Below are 19608 nucleotides of genomic sequence, written 5' to 3'. Positions count from 1 at the left end.
GAATTCGTTCATTTTGTTGTGTTTTCTGTCTGGTTTGGCTGGGAGGGCTGACACCCAGCTAATGTGCTTCATGCTTTCTATATTGACATTTGGATTGCAGAATGTGATATTTTTTTCACCTAACTTGATAGCTGTCCTAAGGGAGGTGCCCCATCTCAGCTAATAAATAAAAAGGAATAACTTCTGCAAATCCACCTGTTTAATGGAAGAGTTTTAAACTGCAGTGCAGCCTAAGGTCAGAAATGGAATTAAAATGTCTCCGTAGTCTGTTTTTGAAGAATGTGTTTCAAACAACTTCAGGACTTTGTGTGAATGTTGGCACACATGCTGTTAAGCAATCAGGACAGGAAGGGAAAACGTTCATTACTTTCCACTCACCTTTCATACCACTCCCTTCTTCCTGGAATGTGTTACGAGTAGAAGTCTGATCTTCTAAATGTTCACTCCCACCACTGCCTGAAGACGCTACACTGCTTTGCGGAGACAGGGGGGCATGATCGGAAGGGATGCCCTGGGGTCCCCTATCCCGCAAGTCCTCATGAGACATCCATCCGTGTCCAAGGGGCTGGCTAGGCACAGTCATGGGTGGGGTGAGGGACACAGACCGTTTCAGAGGGCTGTGGTGGGTCTGACTTGAGAGAACTGAAACAAACAAGGTGGAAAACAAATTAAAGCCAGCTATTTCCTTGCCCCCCCCCCCCCGAGGGTTAGCAGATCAAAGCAAATGTCTCCCTTGAATGCAAGTCACCATTTAAACAACCGTAGTGGTTCTTAAATGGTGTGACCCAATCACTCCTTTTTCTAGTCTGACATAATGGCATTAACCCCCACCAAAAAAACCAACCAACCAGATGGTTCTTTTATACAAGCGTCTTGACAATGGCAGCCTGAAACAGGATCCTGAACTCACAAACAACCAATTAGAAATTGCTCCATTAGTCTCAGGATATGTACAAGTCCCTTGGGAGTATTTACCCCCATTTTAAGAGCCACCGGCTTAAAGTATGAATTTAGACAAACACGTCACTTTCATTAAGATGCACTTTTAACTTGATAAAATTCAGGTTAATCCCTTGCTGAATCACTTTGTTTTAATAGTATACTTCGCATCCTTTAAGCAAAATGATCCACTAAATGAATATGTCAGCCTACCATAATGTCCAAGACCTCCACTACGTTACATACAATATCCACCTGGTGATAACATTATTATTATTTTAAGTGGCATCACTATCACAAAACTGGACTTTTCTACTCTTAGTAAGGGTCATTTTTACTTAAAACAGGGGTGTCCAAACTTGGGAACTTTAAGACTTGTGGACTTCAACTCCCAGAATTCCCCAGCCAGGCTGGCTGGGGAATTCTGGGAGTTGAAGTCCACAAGTCTTAAAGTTCCCAAGTTTGGACACCCCTGACTTAAAACATACAATGCATATAGGTAGTCCTCTACTTATAACCATTTGTTTAGTGATGTTGAAGTTACAATGGCATTGAAAGAAATTACTGAACACTTAGTCCTCACATGACTATCACAGCAACCCCATAGTCATGTGATCAAAATGTAGGTTCTTGGCAACCAGCTCATATATACATTCCTGGTTCATGTGTTTGCCATTTGCAACCTTCCAAGCTGGCAACTGACATGCAAAGTTAACTGGGTGGGTGGAAGGCAGATTTGCTTAACAACTGCATGATTCACATAACTGCAGTGATTTGCTTACCAAATGTGACCAAATGGGCACAAAGTGGGGTGTGACTCACTTAATAACTGCCTTGCTTAGCAATGGAAATTCTCATCTCAATTGTGGCTGTAAATCGAGATTACCTTTACAACATCACTGAAAGACAAGTGTGTTTAATTAAGGAAGGACATTTCACCTAAAACAGAGAGATTGTTGCCTAGCAAAGGGTGATCGCCAGCTCCATTTCCCCTCCTTATAGTTGATTCTGCTTCTTCTTCCTTCTTTCTTTCTTTGAAATATATTTCCTTCCTTGACTGCGCTTCTAGGACCTTTGTTCTGGTCACATCTTCACATGCATTCCTGCCTCTATCACCACTAAACCCCTTTCTGCATGTCTATCAAACCCATCAGTGAATAAATTTATTTTTCCCCAAACTAATAAGATGATACAACGTCTTGTTCCTCAACAACAGACGTCTTGTTTCCTAATCAAGTAAAACAGATCTGAGGTGTACCAGAATACAAATTACATAACTGCTGTTATTGTAAGAACGTAATGTTTCTCCTCATGCAGAGAAAGCAGTGCAATGAAATTATTTTTAGGAAAGAGCATTTGGGGTGGAAATGTATGTGACATTTCAGTCATTTTTTGACTCTTGGCAACTGCCTGGAAAAGGCCCTGCAGTTTTCTTGGCAACACTTTGGCAATGGTTGCCTCCTATTTCCTAGGGCTGAGAACGTATGACAGGCCCATGATCACCCAGCTGGCTTTGTGACTAAGGCAGGACTAGAACTCACGGTCTCCCAGTTTTTAGTCTCTCCAGCTAAACTTAGCTTCCCCATCCTAGGGCTGATGACTGACACATCTGAAGGATGCCAAGCTGGGAAGCAGCACTCCATGTTCTTGAATGGCCTTTATCCCAGAACTAATCTGTACTTTCAAATTGGTTTAAAAGAAATGGAGGGATGCATTATTTTTTCAGCCGTATTGAACATTATTATCTATGATTCATATATATATTTAGTGTGGATTATGTGAAGCACCTTAAATACCTGGCATCTGGAAGGATGGCTAAATGGCTTTTCAGAACTAATCAATAAGTAATTCTATAACTAGTCTTTGTTCCAGTAAGTACATTTCCTTAACAATTAAAATTTCTGAATTTCTGCTGTATCCAGGCAAAAATCACTGCTGAATGTATATATATTTGCTTAACCCATTCACAGGTATTCTACGGCCAAACTAAATGTATTCAGATCCTGGAACTAGGAGGTGGCTGATACATGATTTCCTATGAACACTTTTTTAAAAATATAAAATATTTTTGTGAACTATGTCTCATTTTATCAGATACATGGAGTGGTTAGCAGATGTCCAACTGAAATTGGGATAAGGGTCGTGGGAGATAGGATAGTTATGCAAATGCAATATTACATATGAGACAGATTACATTATCAACCAACAACTAAAATGTGTTAAAAACCATTATTTTTGTTGAGACTTTCTGAGTCCTGGAACTACATTGTACCATATAGACCGATTTCTTGGAAGTACAGATCTCACTTGAGGCACTCAAAAAAAAAAGGACAGGTGGTCCTTGATTTAACAATCACAATTGAGCCCAAAATGTCTCTTTCTAAGCAAGGCAATTGCTAAGCGATTTTTGCTCCATTTTACAATCTTTTCTGCCACAGTTCTTAAGCGAATCACTGCAATTGATAAGTGAATCATGAGCTAATTAAATGAATCTGGTTTTCTCACTGACTTAGCTTGTAAAAAGAAGCTGGCTGGGAAGATTACAAATAGTGATCACATCACCCCGGGACAGTGCAACGGTCATAAATACGATGCCAGTTCCCATGCGCCTGAATTTTGATCATGTGTCCATGGGGATGCTGCAAAGGTTGCAAGTGTGGAAAATGGTTATGCCCCTTTTTTCAATGTTGTTGTAACTTAAAACGGTCACTAAATGAATGAATGGTTTTAAGTTGAGGACTTACCTGTAACTGTTTAATAATCAAGGCTCATTTTTAAAACTATTTAACTTGTCATACTGACTTGGATTTTGGGAGGTGGAGAGTGCAATTTGGGGTCAAATTCAATTACTTCCAATTTTCCATTGTTTTTTTTTTGTGTGAATACATCAAGTTTGGTTTATTAAATTGTTTTTAAAATATTTGTGGCAATATATTGATCAATGTGATTGTATTCCACCCAATTGGTGCTGATTCTAACCAACCACGTAACTCTTCTGGGGGATATATTTTTCCTAACCTGTCTCTTCAGGTATTCTAGTGGTTCAGCCATCACCACATTCTAATTCAGTCCGTCAACCTTGTGCTTGTCCTTTTTCTCTTTCTTTTTCCATTGTTCCCAGCATTACAGATTTCTGGTCTTTGCATAATGTCACCAATAATAATTTTGCCATAAGTTAGAACCCTGGGTTGATCTTTTTAATCAATCATCACTTTGCTTTCTTGGCTATTCACGGTAATTTCAAGAGTCTTCTCTAACATCAAAGCAGTAGTGGATTGCCATTTTTTTTACTACCGGTTCAGACGCGCTTGCCACTTCTGCGTCCGGGTGAGTGGGTGGAGCCTGCCACCGCTGCCACTACTGGTTCGCCCGATCCGGGCTGAACCGGGAGTAACCCACCTCTGCATCAAAGGCATCAATATCCTCTTCCTTCAAAGATCAACTTTTGCTTCCATAAAATATTACAGAGAAAACCATTCCCTGCATGATTCTGATATGCCCTAGCCTCTGAATATCTTTTTCCAAAAACTTCACTGCTACCAACTAAGTCTTAGCCTGCAGCATACTGTATTTCTTGATGCTTCCTTTATGGTTGACGGATGATCCTAAAAGGCAGAAGCTATCTCAGCCACTTCAGTATCTTCACTGTCAGATCTAAAGCTGGTTGTTCTACCTGTTGTCATTTTTTAAATGTTTAAATCGTAGGCTTATTGTTTCCCCCAGCTTTGACTTTTGACTTTCATTTACCAGAGCTTTCAAATCTTGTGCATTTTCAGTTATCAGAGCGGTATCACACACACACTGCAGTTCATTGATGTATCTTTGATTTAAAAATCATTTTCCAGTCCAGCCTCCCTCGATATATATTCAGCTTAAAGATTAAATGATTTAAGGAGAGACTATTGAGTCCTGTCTTACTCCTTTGCCAACCTGGAACTGGTCCATTTTGCCACGTTTTGTCTGGTCGGTGGCTTCCTGTCTTGTGTATAGTCTTCCCACAAGGACATTCTGGGATTCCCATTTTTCTAAGGACATTCATGGTTGACACAACCGAAGGTCTTTCAATAATCAAAGAAAGCACAGGCTGACGTCTTGTTGGTATTTGTGACTTTCTCAATTATCCAGTGTGCCTTAGCGATAATGTCTCTTGTTCTTTGGCCTTTTCTATAATGAGAACTTCTGGCATATCTATTTCCATCTTGAGCTCTAATTTGCAACAAATGATTCTAAGCATTATCTTCCTATTTATACATTTTTTTCAATTGTATGTGCTTGAGGCTACAATTTTGTCTGATAAAACAACGTGCGATCTTGGTGCTCTAAGATCTCAGTTGAATTCCTGCCGCTGGACGGTCCATTTGGACCTAAACCATCCCGCAGAGACGATGATTGAGAAGGGCACCTCCTGCTGATCTCAGGGACACTGCAAAGTCCCTGAAAGATCCAGGAATAGCCCTTTCTTTCCGGCAACAAAAACGCAGCTAATGAAGCTGCTGAAGTTGGGACAGTTCCAGAATGGGAAGAAAGCGGAAAGAGAAAGTGTGTTGAATTGGTGAGGAAATTTTATTATTAGAGGAAGAGACTACCCAAGAAAAAAAATTAAGTTAAATAAAGATTGAAGACAGAAGACTGTAGGCGGCGAGATTGATCTGCATTGAACTTTGTGTGTTATCCAGTTTCTAATTTTTTTTTCATGGATGGAACTTTTGCAGGGGCTCCCTATTTTTTAAACTGAATGGATTAATTCTTTCTTCTTCTTTTTTCACTTTTTCTTATACCTATGGATTAAAATTCTCCTTTTTTTATAATGCTTGATTTGATTGTTTTTGATCTCCATTTAAGTTTTTTTTTCTTTCTTAAGGTTGAAATATAAAGAAGATAATAACAAGGATTATAAAGAGGGTTGTAACAACAGGAGGAAAAGCAGTTACACTGCCACTTAGAGGCTGGAGGCTGGATACATTGTTTTTTCTTCTTTCTCTTTGATCACTTGAGATTCAAGGTTCTTTCAGTTTGTTTACTGACAGTGATAGTAGGAAGAGCACAAGTTGTTTATACAGGTGCCTTTTGGAAGTTCCATCACTAGCTATTGGAGGGAAGACAACATTTTGACTTGAAAGATAATAAATGAACCTGTTTGAAGTTTATTAAAATAGCCTTGAACCCTATAGTGGCAGTGTTTGCAAAATTGAAAGAATGGCTCAGCAGGAAAAAGAAACTGTAACATTGCAAATGATTATGTTTGAAGTTCAAACTCTATTAGTTGTGACAGAGAGAATTGAAAGAGATTGGAGAATATGGAATATAAAACAGAAAAATATGATGGAGAAACTAAGGATGTTTACCAAATGAAGAAAGCGGAGGACAGAGTTTAAAAGACGGAAGAAAAAATTAGCAAAGAGATAAGAAAACTGTGGATACTGACAACAAAGTGATTGTGGTTGGTAATGGCAAGAGCGGAATATGGAAAGGGGAGATAGATGGATTGGAACTCTACTCCAGACTTCAAAGCACAGAAGAAGAAAAGAGAGAAAAAGTGACAGAGATACGGAGAGAAATCTTGACAGAAGCACTAGCGATAACCAAAGATAAGCTGATGGAAAGAACAGATGTTGGGTTTCAAGCTTTTACGAGAGACGAAAGGTATAACATGCTGCCAAGAGAAGTTTATACAAGATTTATTAAGAAAGTAACTAGAACATTAATGGCAAGCGATATAAGACCGTACTATTACTGGAAAGATACAGGTTGATGCAATGAAAATGTATAATAAAAAAATTAAGCTAAATTTAGTTTACTAGTAGTAGGTATAAAATGAAGCGAAAATAGCTATAGTAAAATAATGATTAATAATGATAACAATACATATAGATATATTAGTTTGATAATATGAAATTTTATATAAACAACACATGGAGATTATGAGAGGAGGTTTAAAAGTTTTATGTAGAATATGTTATAAAGATGTATTGTGATTGGATGATTTTAGGATGATTTAATGGAATAGTATCATATAATCCTATTCTAGATTTTGAATATTATATATAAAAGGATGTAAAAACAATTATAGTCAAATTAAGGTTGAGATATAATAATTGTGATATACATGAATATAGGTGAATTTCAAATATGTGATTTGATATGAAGAGCAGGTGATGACTATGGAAGAGATGCATGGAAATACTGTAACCAAGTGACACACTTTCTACAATTTGTAATGGAAGCTGGTTTTTTATTTTTATTTTTATGTTTGTCCTTGTTCAAAAACAAATAAAAAATGTTTTAAAAAAAGAAACAAGAGAAACGATTGTAGTGAGTACTGTATAGAGCCGTGATGGTGAACCTATGGCATGCGTGCCACAAGTGGCACGCGGAGCCATTTGTCAGGACACGCGAGGCGCTGCCCTGTCAGCTGGCCAGCGCGCATGCGCGCGCTGGCCAGCTGAGTTCACCATTTTTAAAAGCTATTTTTCGCCTTCCCCAGGCTCCAGAGGCTTTATAGGAGCCTGGGGAGGGCAAAAAGAGTCCCCCACCCCCCCGGAGGCTTCAGGGACCATCCCTGAAGCCTTCGGAACGCTTAAAACCACCCTCCGAGCAAACCAGAAGTGACTTCCGGTTTGCTCGGAGGGTTGTTTTAAGCGTTCCGAAGGCTTCAGGGACCGTCCGAGGCTTCCCTGACGCCTTCGGAACGCTTAAAACCACCCTCCGAGCAAACCGGAAGTGACTTCCGGTTTGCTCGGAGGGTCATTTTAAGCATTCCGAAGGCTTCAGGGACGGTCCCTGAAGCCTCTGGGGGGGCGGGGGAGGCTATTTTCGCCCTCCCCAGGCTCCTATAAAGCCCCTGGAGCCTGGGGAGGGCAAAAAAACATGTAAAAATGGGGGGGTCGTGCATTGTGCACGCATGCGCACTGGGGGGGGTCACGCGTTGCATTATGGGTGCGGCACGCCCGCACTCGACCCCCCTGCACTCCCCCCACTTATGGCATGGGAGCAAAAAAAGGTTCGCCATCACTGGTATAGAGGATGGCCTTGAAGGACAAAGGAAAAGTTCAAGGCCAAGGAATTGATTAAATAAATGAGGGGTTGAGTCCCGGCCAAGAAAGTAATTTGAGGAAACATCTCAAGACAGTCCCGAAGACAACAGGGAGGAAAGGAAACACATCAGACTTGCAAGATTCTTTTACTATAGCTGTTCTAATAAAAGTAGATTTAGGTCTAAAGAGTGTCTCTTTCCTAGTCTAGCCTACCTCATAGGGCAGGTATCAATCTTCATCAGCTTTATGAGGTAGTCCAAAGAGGAAACACGACCAGTTGAACTTATTCTTTATTTAACTCTTTATTGTAAGGCTACATTAACAGAATCTTGCAAATCTGGAAGTACTTTTCTTCCTCCATCCCCTTTATGGTCCCCAAACTAGGGAAGGTCTCTTCTGAGCCTCCTGCCCTGCCCTCCACCCCCCATTCCTATTGTGGGCTAAGTGGCATTTTATTTGATTGCTCCCTTAGTTGTTTCTCATTGTCATGACTCCCAATGTCATTCCCACATAGCCATGCAAGTGCTGAATGGAATAAATTAGCAATTTAGGCTGTCAGGACTGTATTGTGTCTAGCATTTGTAGATTTCCATAGCATTGTATGCCATAAGCTAAATAATGAATACATGCCCACATATCATTGCAACATTGCAAGTCTGAATGTGTTTCCCTTTTTCCCTTTTATCTTCACATGAATTAAGAGGTGGGACATGCACTGTGGAGATGGTTTTCATGAATCACTTTCTTGGATTGGCTTCAAACCTCTTTTTCTTTATCATTGCTCTCTGGTAATGGATCTTTGCTCTGTCCTTCAAGACCATCCTCTATACTTACTAGAACGGTAGACATTCTGTCTCCACCCCTCCCAATATTGGCAATCTGTGTTTTTAATTAGCTTTGCTCTTGGCTGTCCATCCTCCCAGCTAAATTTTTTTGGTATCTGCTTCTTCTTCAAGCCACTGCTGGGGAAGGAGTACAGACAACCTTAATAGTTTTAGTCAGGTAATCTCTGTTAAAAGAACTTTGGGGTTTGATTTTGTTCTGCTTAAATAATCAATGTGCACCAAATTTTGGCCCACTGGCCACTTTTGAACCTTTGGGTTAAACAAGCCATTATCCACTCACAAAACCTCCATTTTGCAATCTATGACCACTGAAAAATGGCTGCAAAAAGGCCCCCATGGTACTGGAGCAAAAAAAAAACCAAAACCTTTTTAACAGAAAAAGATGGAATGGCGACTTCACTACAGGGTGGCTTCCCCCTTAACAATTACTTTTTTTTTAGTTTTGCAACTGGCCAAATAAATTCACACATGTATTGCAAATATGGATGGGGAGGGCACTGGCAATTTATTTTCTTTCTGTAGGAAAAAGATTTTTTTTTTGTAACTTCAGGGATAATGGAGCGGGGTGCTTTTTCGTGCTCTTTATTTTCCTCATTTTGAGACTGTAGCATTAAAGACAGATAAATGCTTGCTTCAAAGTGATGTCTAAGGGACTGGGGGTGAAAATGGAAAATTGCCATGCTGAATTGCCCTATTCCAGGTTGAAAATGCCAAAATGAATTCATATTCATTTATATGTGAACTAGATGGATTTCTGGGTTGCAAAAAAAGTGGATGAGCACTTGATGGCAGCAAAGAGGAAGAAAACACTTTGCTGTCATTTAGATTTTGTTGCTCAGATACGGTAATTCACCCACCCCGATCCCAAAAATACAGACAGCACCAGATTGGGGAAGGTTGATTTAGGCCTCTGCCAGTGTTGTGGTCAGCAAAAACCACAGAGATACTTCAGAGCGCATGCAGAATGTCTGTCTGTCTGTCTGTCTGTCTCTCGGAAATCTGATCAGCAAAACCATTCCATGAAATTACAATTAGCTGAGTAGCCAAGAAATTTAGTGTAATACTGATTCTTTCCATGTATACATCTTTTCATTGCAGATATTAGCACATTCCCAGTGTAAACAGATGGTTGCTGCCACCACAAAGCTAAAATAAAATGAAATAACAGAAGGCGCAATTAAATGGTAGAAAAGGCAGTATTTACAAGCTTATCCTACTAATAAATTCAGTGATACTAACAATAAAGATCTACATATTTGCTCCTAAGAATAGTTGGGAATTCTATCGGCAGTTTTAAGGAAATCCTTCAGTTGCACTTCCACAAATTTTGTATTATAACTCTCAACTCAGAAAGCATATTAAATTGTGTAACACACGAAAACCTGAACCTATGTTTAAGATTGAAGTGTTACCAAATATATTTTAAAGCTCTGTATTTTTTTTAAAAAAAATCTTAGTATCTTCTCAAATAAACTATTTGCAAACTTATTCTTGGCCCCCTCATCATGTGCCTCTAATTTTAGTTATAAGACACCTTAATAATGGTACCATTATTTCCCATTCACTTTGCTTATCAAAAGGTCACAGAAGGTGATATGACCCCAGGACACTGCAACTGTCATAAATATAAGTCAGTTGCTAAGCAGCTGATTTTTGATCATGTGAGCATGGAGATGGTGCCAACAGTCTGTGAAAAATAGTTGCAAGTCACTTCCTGAACCATTATAACTTTTACCTGTCACAAAATGAATGGTTGTAAGACAAGGACTATTTGTATGTAATTATATAGTCAAACTTACCAGCACTTTGTCAAATGCAATGGTAAGCATGTACATACATGTACATAGAGATGTTCAACACTGCACAATGCAAATAAATGGGGAATACCCCATTGTTTGGTCAGTCCAATGATAGCTCACAAAATGCTTGATTAGATAAAATGTGATTGGATAGTTGGTAATTGTGAGAACCAAACTATTAACTTGATATGTTATATGAACAAAATATATTACATTAAACCATGATATACTTTATCTGGGCACAGCAGGTTATTTGGACACAGCAGCTGTGTTTTCTTAATCTAGGTTTAGTGTGTTGTGTGCACTCATCTCACAAGATCATTGCATCCCTGAATTAATAGCCTTAAAATAATTGGACTGGTAAATATTCACTCAATATTCTCTGTTCTTTACATTCTGTTTTGGCTGACTTATTATTTATGAATTAACAAATAAAGCAAATTCCACCCTCTTCAAATTATATGTGCCAAACACTAGGAAATGTGTATATGGAAGGGAGGGTTACTCAGCTGAAATTATCATACTTCAGCTGTGTGTGCTAAAAAGAGAAAGCAAGAAATATCAAAGGAGAACATTGCTTTTCAATTAAGTAATCAAAGAGGAAATACCGATTGCTGAGAAAGTCTGGCAGGCAAATTTAAAATTCGACATACGAAAGTCCCAACAATTTAGTGCACAGGAGGATACAATCAGCCAACGTGAGTTTTGGCAGAGAGAGGACAATAATTACTAACGTTGTAAAAGACTAGTTTTCTGTGGCCACAAACTTCAGTTCTGCTATTTCAGAAACACAGAATCAGTTGTCAAAAACAGCCTTTCTAATGTATGGGGTTCCTCAGAGCTTTACCCTTTTCCTGCTCTTCTTTAACATCTACATGAGCGACGGAGTAAGATCATCTGGTGGTCAGATATAATCAGCATGGTGTCCTTGGGGCTAGCCAGGTGATGTCTAAAGGTGTTTTCTCACAGTCTGGAGGCTGGATTTGTGGGGGGGGGAGAGAAGGTAAGACTGAATAGCTATGGGGTTCGGGATTGTCTGAAGACCTGCCCTCTTTGGATCCGAAAGGGGCAGACAGAGCACAATTTTGAGGTTCATGTAAACTCTCATCTCCTACTTGACAAGCAGGTGGTAGTTGCAGCTAGGAGGGTCTTTGCAAAAACCCACCTGTGCATCAATTGTATAGGGCCAGGTGTCTGTGAGACCAACTGCCTCCAATTATCTTTCCTTGTCCCATGAGGTCTGACAATATAGGTATGTTCCAGGTGCCTTCTATTAAATGTAGACCCAGGAAGTGTCACTTCTTTGTTGCGGCACTTGCTCTATAGACTCCATATTCAGATGGCCCCTGTTTCTACCAGCCTTCACTAAGGCACTAAAGTTCTGTCTTTGCCCTGAGACTGGACTCAGCTAATAGATTAGCCTAATTTTGTTGTCATGACATTGTCTATTAGGTCTTGTCCAATCTACTTGCTTTACTTGTCTTTAATCATTACATTATGTTTACTGTTAGCCACCCAGATTTGCATGTAGATCAGGCAGAATATAAATAAATGTAATCAGTTAAGTAAATAGAAAAAAAGATTGGGAAGACTGTTGAAAGTACATTTTTTTCCTTAACAAATTATAGAAGATTGTCTTTTGACTGTGCCAGGTGGTGCCAACCTCTATGTTAAAGATTTTTTTTTTGAGACATACTTTTCAGTGCTTAAAAAAATAATGATCCACCGGATGTGCTCCAAATACTGGCAAGCAGTTAGCTGTTTGCAAATAATCAGAAAGGCTAAACCTCAGACAATATTAGGCAAAGAGGGGGAAAAAACATGGAGAAACCTGCAAAACTGCAGGGAATTCAGATTGCCAGTCGCCAAATTGTTCCGTGACAGCTCAGCATCTTTGTACTTTCCAACAGAGGCAATATAGGGAGAGCCAGTCAAGGCACTCGGCTGAAACCAGGAGTCTGTGAGTTCTAGTCCTGCTTTAGGCATGAAAGCCATTTAGAGGACTCTGGGCCAATCTCTCACTCAACCCAAACCATCTCACAGGTTTGTTGCGTGTGGAAAGTCGGAGAAGGAATGAGTGTTAGGCATCTTTGCTGCCTTGAGTGATTTATAAAAATAATAAAGGTGGGATACAAATCTAATAAACAAGCAAAGGAAATAGCAGCTACGTTCATGGCAATCTGTTCAACAACTTTCACAGAGGATAAAGGGGAACTGAACTGCCAAATGAGCAATCTTTCCTTCGTGTAGAAGTTAATACTGAACAGGAAGTGTCATGCTTTGAAAATGAGTTGAAAGAGGTATTTCAGAATGTGTGGAAGCATGAATATAGCAACTTACTTTTTTTTAGGTTTCTGTAATTTCTGTAATTTCTAGGTTTTTTTAAGCACCATTCAGTGAGTACCTGTTTTGAAGGAAGAAGGTCTCAGGTTTCATCTTTAGCATTTCTGGGTGGAAAAGCCATTGGTGCTCTCCATACAGTGGTGAGAAATGTTCCTAAAATCCAGCCTGATTCAGTTTTTATTTTGGCTCCCCAAAATAAATTTGGTGGACTCCAACTTCCATCAGCCCCAGACAAAAGGACCAATGCTCAGGAAAGATAGGATTGGAATGCAACATACCACGAGCGCCACAAGTGCTCTACTCTTGTATTACACTGCATCGTTAAAGAGCCACACCTCAGCTCAGTTTGAAATATCATTTCTCTTTCATGAAATAACCCCAAACTGAACAACAACAAAACCCAAAAATCAATACAGGAAACTAGAGCTGTGATCTTCTCATTTTCTCATCTCCACACATGTTTATTGCAGGCTGTTCCCACTCGGCTCTTCGGGTCAAGTGATTTGCATACCAGGGTATGCTGATTATTTTGTGCTTACAGAAGCTACTCTAAACCCATGATGAAGTCTATGAGTATTGCCATACATCTACAAAAAGTAGCAGTAATGGAAATACCGTGTTTCCCTGAAAATAAGACCGAGTCTTTTTTTTTTACCCCCGAAAAAATGGCTAGGGCTTCTTTTTGGGTGGGTCTAATTATTGACTTACCTCGCGGTGGCAGGGGCACCAACAGCCCTGCCTAGCAGGAGGCAACCACTGGCCCACTTCTTCTGCAGCTGCTTGCCGCCACGCGCACGGGTCATCCCCAGCCTCTGTTTCGCCATCATCACCTTCCGGAAAGCCCTCTGCAGCTGAAAAACAGGCTCCAGATCCAGAGCTCTGTTGTCAGCTGCAGAGGGCTTTCCAGAAGGCTCTGATGGTGAAACAGAGGTCAGGGGTGACGCATGTGAACAGCGCAAGCGGCCACAGAAGAAGCGGCCACAGAAGAAGGCAAAGCAGGTGTTGGGATGTGCGAAGCATGTAAGTAAGGCAGCTCCACCCCCATCTTCACCCTAGCTTAATTTTTACCTCATTCCACTCCCTGCACTCCGGGGTGGACGGGGTCTTCATTATGGCTAATTTGGGGGGTAGGGCTTAATTTGAGTGCATGCGGTCAAAATCCTGATAGGGCTCTTTTTTCGGGGTGGGTCTTAATTTAGGAGAAATTACTATCAGCCTTTAATATTTGCTTTGGAGGCTGATCAATCCTGGAAATCAAGATTCCTGGAATTTGTTCTGCAGTAACTGAATCTGGTATTTCATTGCTCACGCTTGTGTAATGGGGCTTAGATACAGATATATTGACTGCCTCTAAATGCAATGACCAACCATTACAAAATGAGATGAGCAGAAAAACTCACAACTGACCTGCCCTTTGCAACTGGTGGATTGTTCAGATAAAAAATATTTCACAATATAGCATTTCTGGTGAATTTTGTAAAGGGCAGGTCAGGCTTTCTCCGACCTGCCCTTCCAGATAAAAATATTTCATAATATGGTATTTCTGATGAATTCTGAGGAAGCTTTAAATTATTCATTGCCTACTAATGTGACTGTCAAGCAAATTTTATGTCTTCTTATACAAATTGGTCTTAAAGTGGAGAGCGGTGAGGGACAACTTGCAACAGAAATATGAAAAAGGCACATTTTTGGCGATCATAGCAGATCAACAACTTCCATTTCTAATGGCTTAATAATGATGCATGGAATTGCAGCAATAATTATAATTGCTGGTCGTTGCTGGCTTTGTGCCGATTTTTTATTTTCTAGCTTTTATATTCTTTAACTGTGGAATGGAAATATTAATTGGCCACCAACAAACATACAGTTATGGAATGGGATAAATACATATGAAATAAAATTGTATACCTGGTTTTAAAAATAAATCTTAGCGATTTGATTTTTTAAAAAGGTAGCTGCTGCAGGATTGCAATTATTCACTCGGGTTTACTGTATATTGTCATTGTAGAACACGTTTACAATGTTTGTAAAGTTTCCTGAATCTATCTTGCCCTGTGTGACCTAAAACGTACCCTTTAAAGCTCAACCATCACTCCCCTGTGGCTCTGCTCTGAAAAAATCTGGTTAAGCAAACTATGTTTCAACATTTGTTTTCAACTAGTGTTTTCTCCCAGAGAAATCATATTGATAAATTTGGGGAAAATCCCAAAGACAAAATAAACCCAGCTTAAGTTACTTCTTTACTCTGCCCTTATTTAAAACATTTCAGTATCTTCCTCTTTTACCTAATGGATTCCAGAGGGATCCACAGGAAATAATGAGAGCTATAGTCTTATAAATTACCTGTGGAGAGGCCATCATATATAGAATGATGAATGGATAGATGGATGGATGCATGCATGCATATTGGACTACTGGGAAATTCGGTTGTTTAGTATCTGGATATTTTAATGTGTGATTCTATCTATATGTTTCATACCAAATTGTTTTACTACATTGATCTTACTGTATTTTTAGCTGCTATCATATCTGACAGCATTTAGGCTCAAGAACAGGATGGAAAGTTTATTTACAAATAAATAGTATATCTGACATTTTTATTTTGGTCCGACCAAAAACCAGAGCAATTCACAGGATACTACATCTCCCAGGAGCCTCAGTCATCATGACTATTGGTGAAGGAAATACTGTTCAGTAAGATCTGTACATTAGATGAAATCTGACTCCCTCGAAATAGGCAATATTTCTACAGCAGGAGCCATACCTTTTCTGGTATCTTTGGAACAGGCGACTGCATGGGTGTGTGTGTGTTATAAAGCAGTGTTTCTCAACCATGGCAACTTGAAGATGTCCGGACTTCAACTCCCAGAATTCCCCAGCCAGCGAATGCTGGCTGGGGAATTCTGGGATTTGAAGTCCAGACATCTGCAAGCTGCCATGGTTGAGAAACACTGCGATAAAGGTAAAGGTTCCCTTCGCACATATGTGCTAGTTGTTCCCTACTCTAGGAGGCGGTGCTCATCTCCGTTTCAAAGCCGAAGAGCCAGCGCTGTCCGAAGACGTCTCCGTGGTCATGTGGCCGGCATGACTAAATGCCGAAGGCACACAGAATGTCATTACCTTCCCACCATAGGTAGTTCCTATTTTTTTCTACTTGCATTTTTACATGCTTTCGAACTTTTATAGTTTATTCTAGCTTTATTCACTATTTTACTAATGATTTTAAAGAAGCAGAAAATTGAACTCAGGCAGGTAGGCAGTTTAGAATTTTAGCACCACAACCTTGAGGGGATTGCAAAAAACAAACAAGTAAATTGAGTCCAGGTGTTCATCAGACAGCAGATCCCTATAGGTATGTTTTCATTTTATATGTGTAAGTGAAAGACTGTTAACGCTTCTTTAAGTAAAAAAATGTTATATTTAGACCGTTAACTACTAAAAAAAGCCCCTGCCTTTCAAAAGCACGCATCTATGCGCAGCGTGGATACACAACCTTCAGATTTTTAAATGTATGCGTTGTATTTAAAATCCTACTTTATAAGTTTTCCAGCAGGGGAGAAATTCCGCAAAGCTCTTGTTGAACAAGAGCGACGTGTTAGGCAGAGCAAGCTGTGCTCCTTGTGAGAGCAAAATGGCCTCATTGTAGCAAGTCAGGAAGTATCTTGGCCTGCGACAAGGGCTATTTGTGTAGGAACGACATGGAGAGAACATTCAGGCCAAAGGGAAAAAAAGGTATTACATAGCAGCTCTTTCGGTGGGAAAGGGTGCTTCATGCCAGCAGTGTAGCTGAATGGAACATTGTGCACCAAGCGGAGATTGACTCAGAAAGGAGCACTCAATGAGAAGCAGACGATGCTCGAAGGAAGCCACATCTGCCTTTGGAGGGACAGGCTCACCTGGTTGAGAACCTGCCAGTGGTGGGATTCAAATAATTTAACACCCAGTTCTCTGCCCTAATGATTTCTTCCAACAATCAGTTCACCAAACTGCTCAGAAAGTTAATGGCCAGTTCTCCATCAAGTGGTGCGAACCGGCTGAATCCCAACACTGGAAGCTGCCCATTGAAAAGGCTTCACGACACTTCTAAAAGCACATGCAATAGAACTGATGCCTTCCTCTAGTAGATTTATAAGGCTGGCTAACTCAGCAGAGACTCTGAATGGTGTACAGACTAAGAAAACAGTTGCAACATTGAGAAGCAAGGGAAAAAAAAGAATGGTAATGATTACAAATGAATGGATGGAATGAAATGAAAGAAAAATAGGTGGTATTGTGTATCGGTGGAACTATGCGAGAAAAATGATGAGTGTAAGAGAACTGCATGAAGTGTCTGGTCTTAAGCAGTTGTTGAATGTATGGAGGGAAGTGAAGGTGTAGATTGAATTACGAATATTAGAATATATGATTTTATTTATTTACACTGTTTACTTACATCTGATGACTCTACAAGAGGTTTACGAAATACTGACCATACAATGCTTAAAACAATAACAGGTCTCACCCCAATGCAGCATCCATATTTTCCTAACCAATTCCATTCTTAAAGGTTCTGCAGACAAGCTATATTTCAAACCCATTATAAAGTACTATCAAGAATGGCACCATCTGGACCGCCATGGGTAAACCCTGTATTCTTTCATGTTGGCAGTTTTATTTTTATTATTTTTCTTTTTCATGTTGTAAGCCACCAAGAAGTTGCAGACAACTATGGTGCAATATAAATGTGGTATATAATTTAAACAAACTGTTCCAGAGAGATGGAGCATAAACTGAAAGCATTATGCTCTTTTCCATATGACCTCAACATCTTAAGTACTCTTAACATCTCATTTCCGATAAACCATTTAAACAGATTGGTTTTATCAGTAGTATCACACAAGTCACCAATCACTGGATGACCCCCTCCTTTCCCTATCACCAAAGTGAACTAGTCCCTCCAGGCAGAATGTAACTCTTTCAAAACAGGGTCTCCTACTTCTCAATTTTGCTGGAAGCTCAGAAGGATTCCTGTTGAGAGTACCCAAAATCACAAAGAAATGTTGTGGGATGAGTAGGGATATACCCAGTAGTAAAATTCATTTTTTTTTACTACCGGTTCTGTGGGTGTGACTTGGTGGGCATGGTGTGGCTTGGTGGGTGTAGCTTGGTGGGTATGGCAGGGGAAGGATACTGCAAAATCTCCACCACCACCCCCCGGGGCCAGCCAGAGGTGGCATTTGCCAGTTCTCCGAACTACTCAAAATTTCCTCTACCGGTTCTCCAGAACCTGCCAGATCACACCCCTGGATATACCCCAATCAGGTCACAAGATCAGGGCAACCAGTTTGGTTTCTCAAAAGTGTTCTTTATTTTTTGAAAAGGCAACTGGGCTGATTTTTTTTGAGGAAGAAGACGACATTTTGCTTCCTATCCTGGAAGCTTCCTCAGTTGTACTGAATGGTGTTAGAGATGAAAGGACAGTTATTGACAGTTATTGTCCTTTTATCTCTAACACCATCCAATACAACTGATGAAGCTTCCAGGATAGGAAGTGAAACATTCTTCCTCAAAAAATCAATCCAGTTGCCTTTTCAAAAAAATAAAAAACAAACAAAGATTGCCTCCAGAAGTTGTGAATACCCCAACACTGGAAGTCTTTAAGAAGATGTTGGATAGCTATTTGTCTGAAACGGTATAGGGTTTCCTGCCTAGGCAGGGGGTTGGACTAGAAGACCTCCAAGGTCCCTTCCAACTCTACTATTGTATTGTAAACAAACCACTTTTGATACAACTGATGACATGGGTGACTTGGAACCTTCATAGAGAGCTTGGTTCTCATTTGTCAACTCTTGGAGATAAGCTGGGTCAGGACAATAGCAGGAATTTAAGGAATGCTATCTTATTGTTGTTGTAGACTATAGTAACAAAATCTTGAAAGCCTGTCCAAGTTTCTCTTTGTCGCATTTCATAGTAACCAAAATCAAGGCAGGATTACTTTGAGTTCCTTTCTCATATTTGCTTCAGTTTCTGAAGTTTTCTCAAGTTCTTTCATACCTTTCCTAAGGTGATGCCTAATACAAGATCTGAATCCTGACTGAATGAGGTTCAGATAACATTTAGGACAGTTTGTAGTTGCTGTCCCACCATTGCCCCCTTCTGCAGACACTGTTACATGAAACTATCTGTTCTTCTACAAGTAAATGGTAAAACAAATTGATTAGAAATGCAGAACTGGAGCAACAAAATATGAAATGTATTCCACAAGAAGAAAAAAGGAAAACAAGGAATGTGAAAGAACAAAAGAAGAACTATGAATTAGTTCCATTGCTTTAATTGTGGGTTTCCCACACACAGACCGAGAGGTCAAGCTGATCCTTCCCACAATAATTTTTTTATATAACCGCTTGCTTTAATGTGTTGTTAGTTGTTGTAACAGTTGCATGTTTTGTCTGTCTGCTTTTGCGCATGAAATTCTGAACTGGCTTCTTGCCATCCTCACGTCTACGCTGTTTCATAATCAGCTATAAAGATGCAGAGGGTTAAGAGACAATGCTCATTGTCGGAAATGAGCAGCCATCTTTTGACACACGATGATGCTCTAGCATAGGGATGTCAAACTTGCGTTGCAACGGTGGCATCATGTGATGTACCGGGACTTCCCCCACCCCT

The 19608-nt window shown here is 39.9% G+C and overlaps 1 protein-coding gene across 2 annotated transcripts in view; it reads right to left on the bottom strand.

The window, feature by feature from the left end:
- The window catches only part of SAMD4A (sterile alpha motif domain containing 4A), a 153814-nt gene that overhangs the window by 46177 nt on the left and 88029 nt on the right, over positions 1–19608 (bottom strand). For both annotated transcript variants that reach the window (XM_081933897.1, XM_081933896.1), the window contains exon 4: positions 379–642. In XM_081933897.1, coding sequence (XP_081790023.1) covers positions 379–642 — 264 coding nt within the window. The remainder of the gene's footprint in view (positions 1–378; positions 643–19608) is intronic.

The sequence above is a fragment of the Natrix helvetica genome (genome assembly GCF_964273705.1).
Source record: "Natrix helvetica genome assembly, chromosome: 1".
Lineage (NCBI taxonomy): Eukaryota > Metazoa > Chordata > Lepidosauria > Squamata > Natricidae > Natrix > Natrix helvetica.
This window is presented reverse-complemented; position numbering and strand designations above follow the sequence as displayed.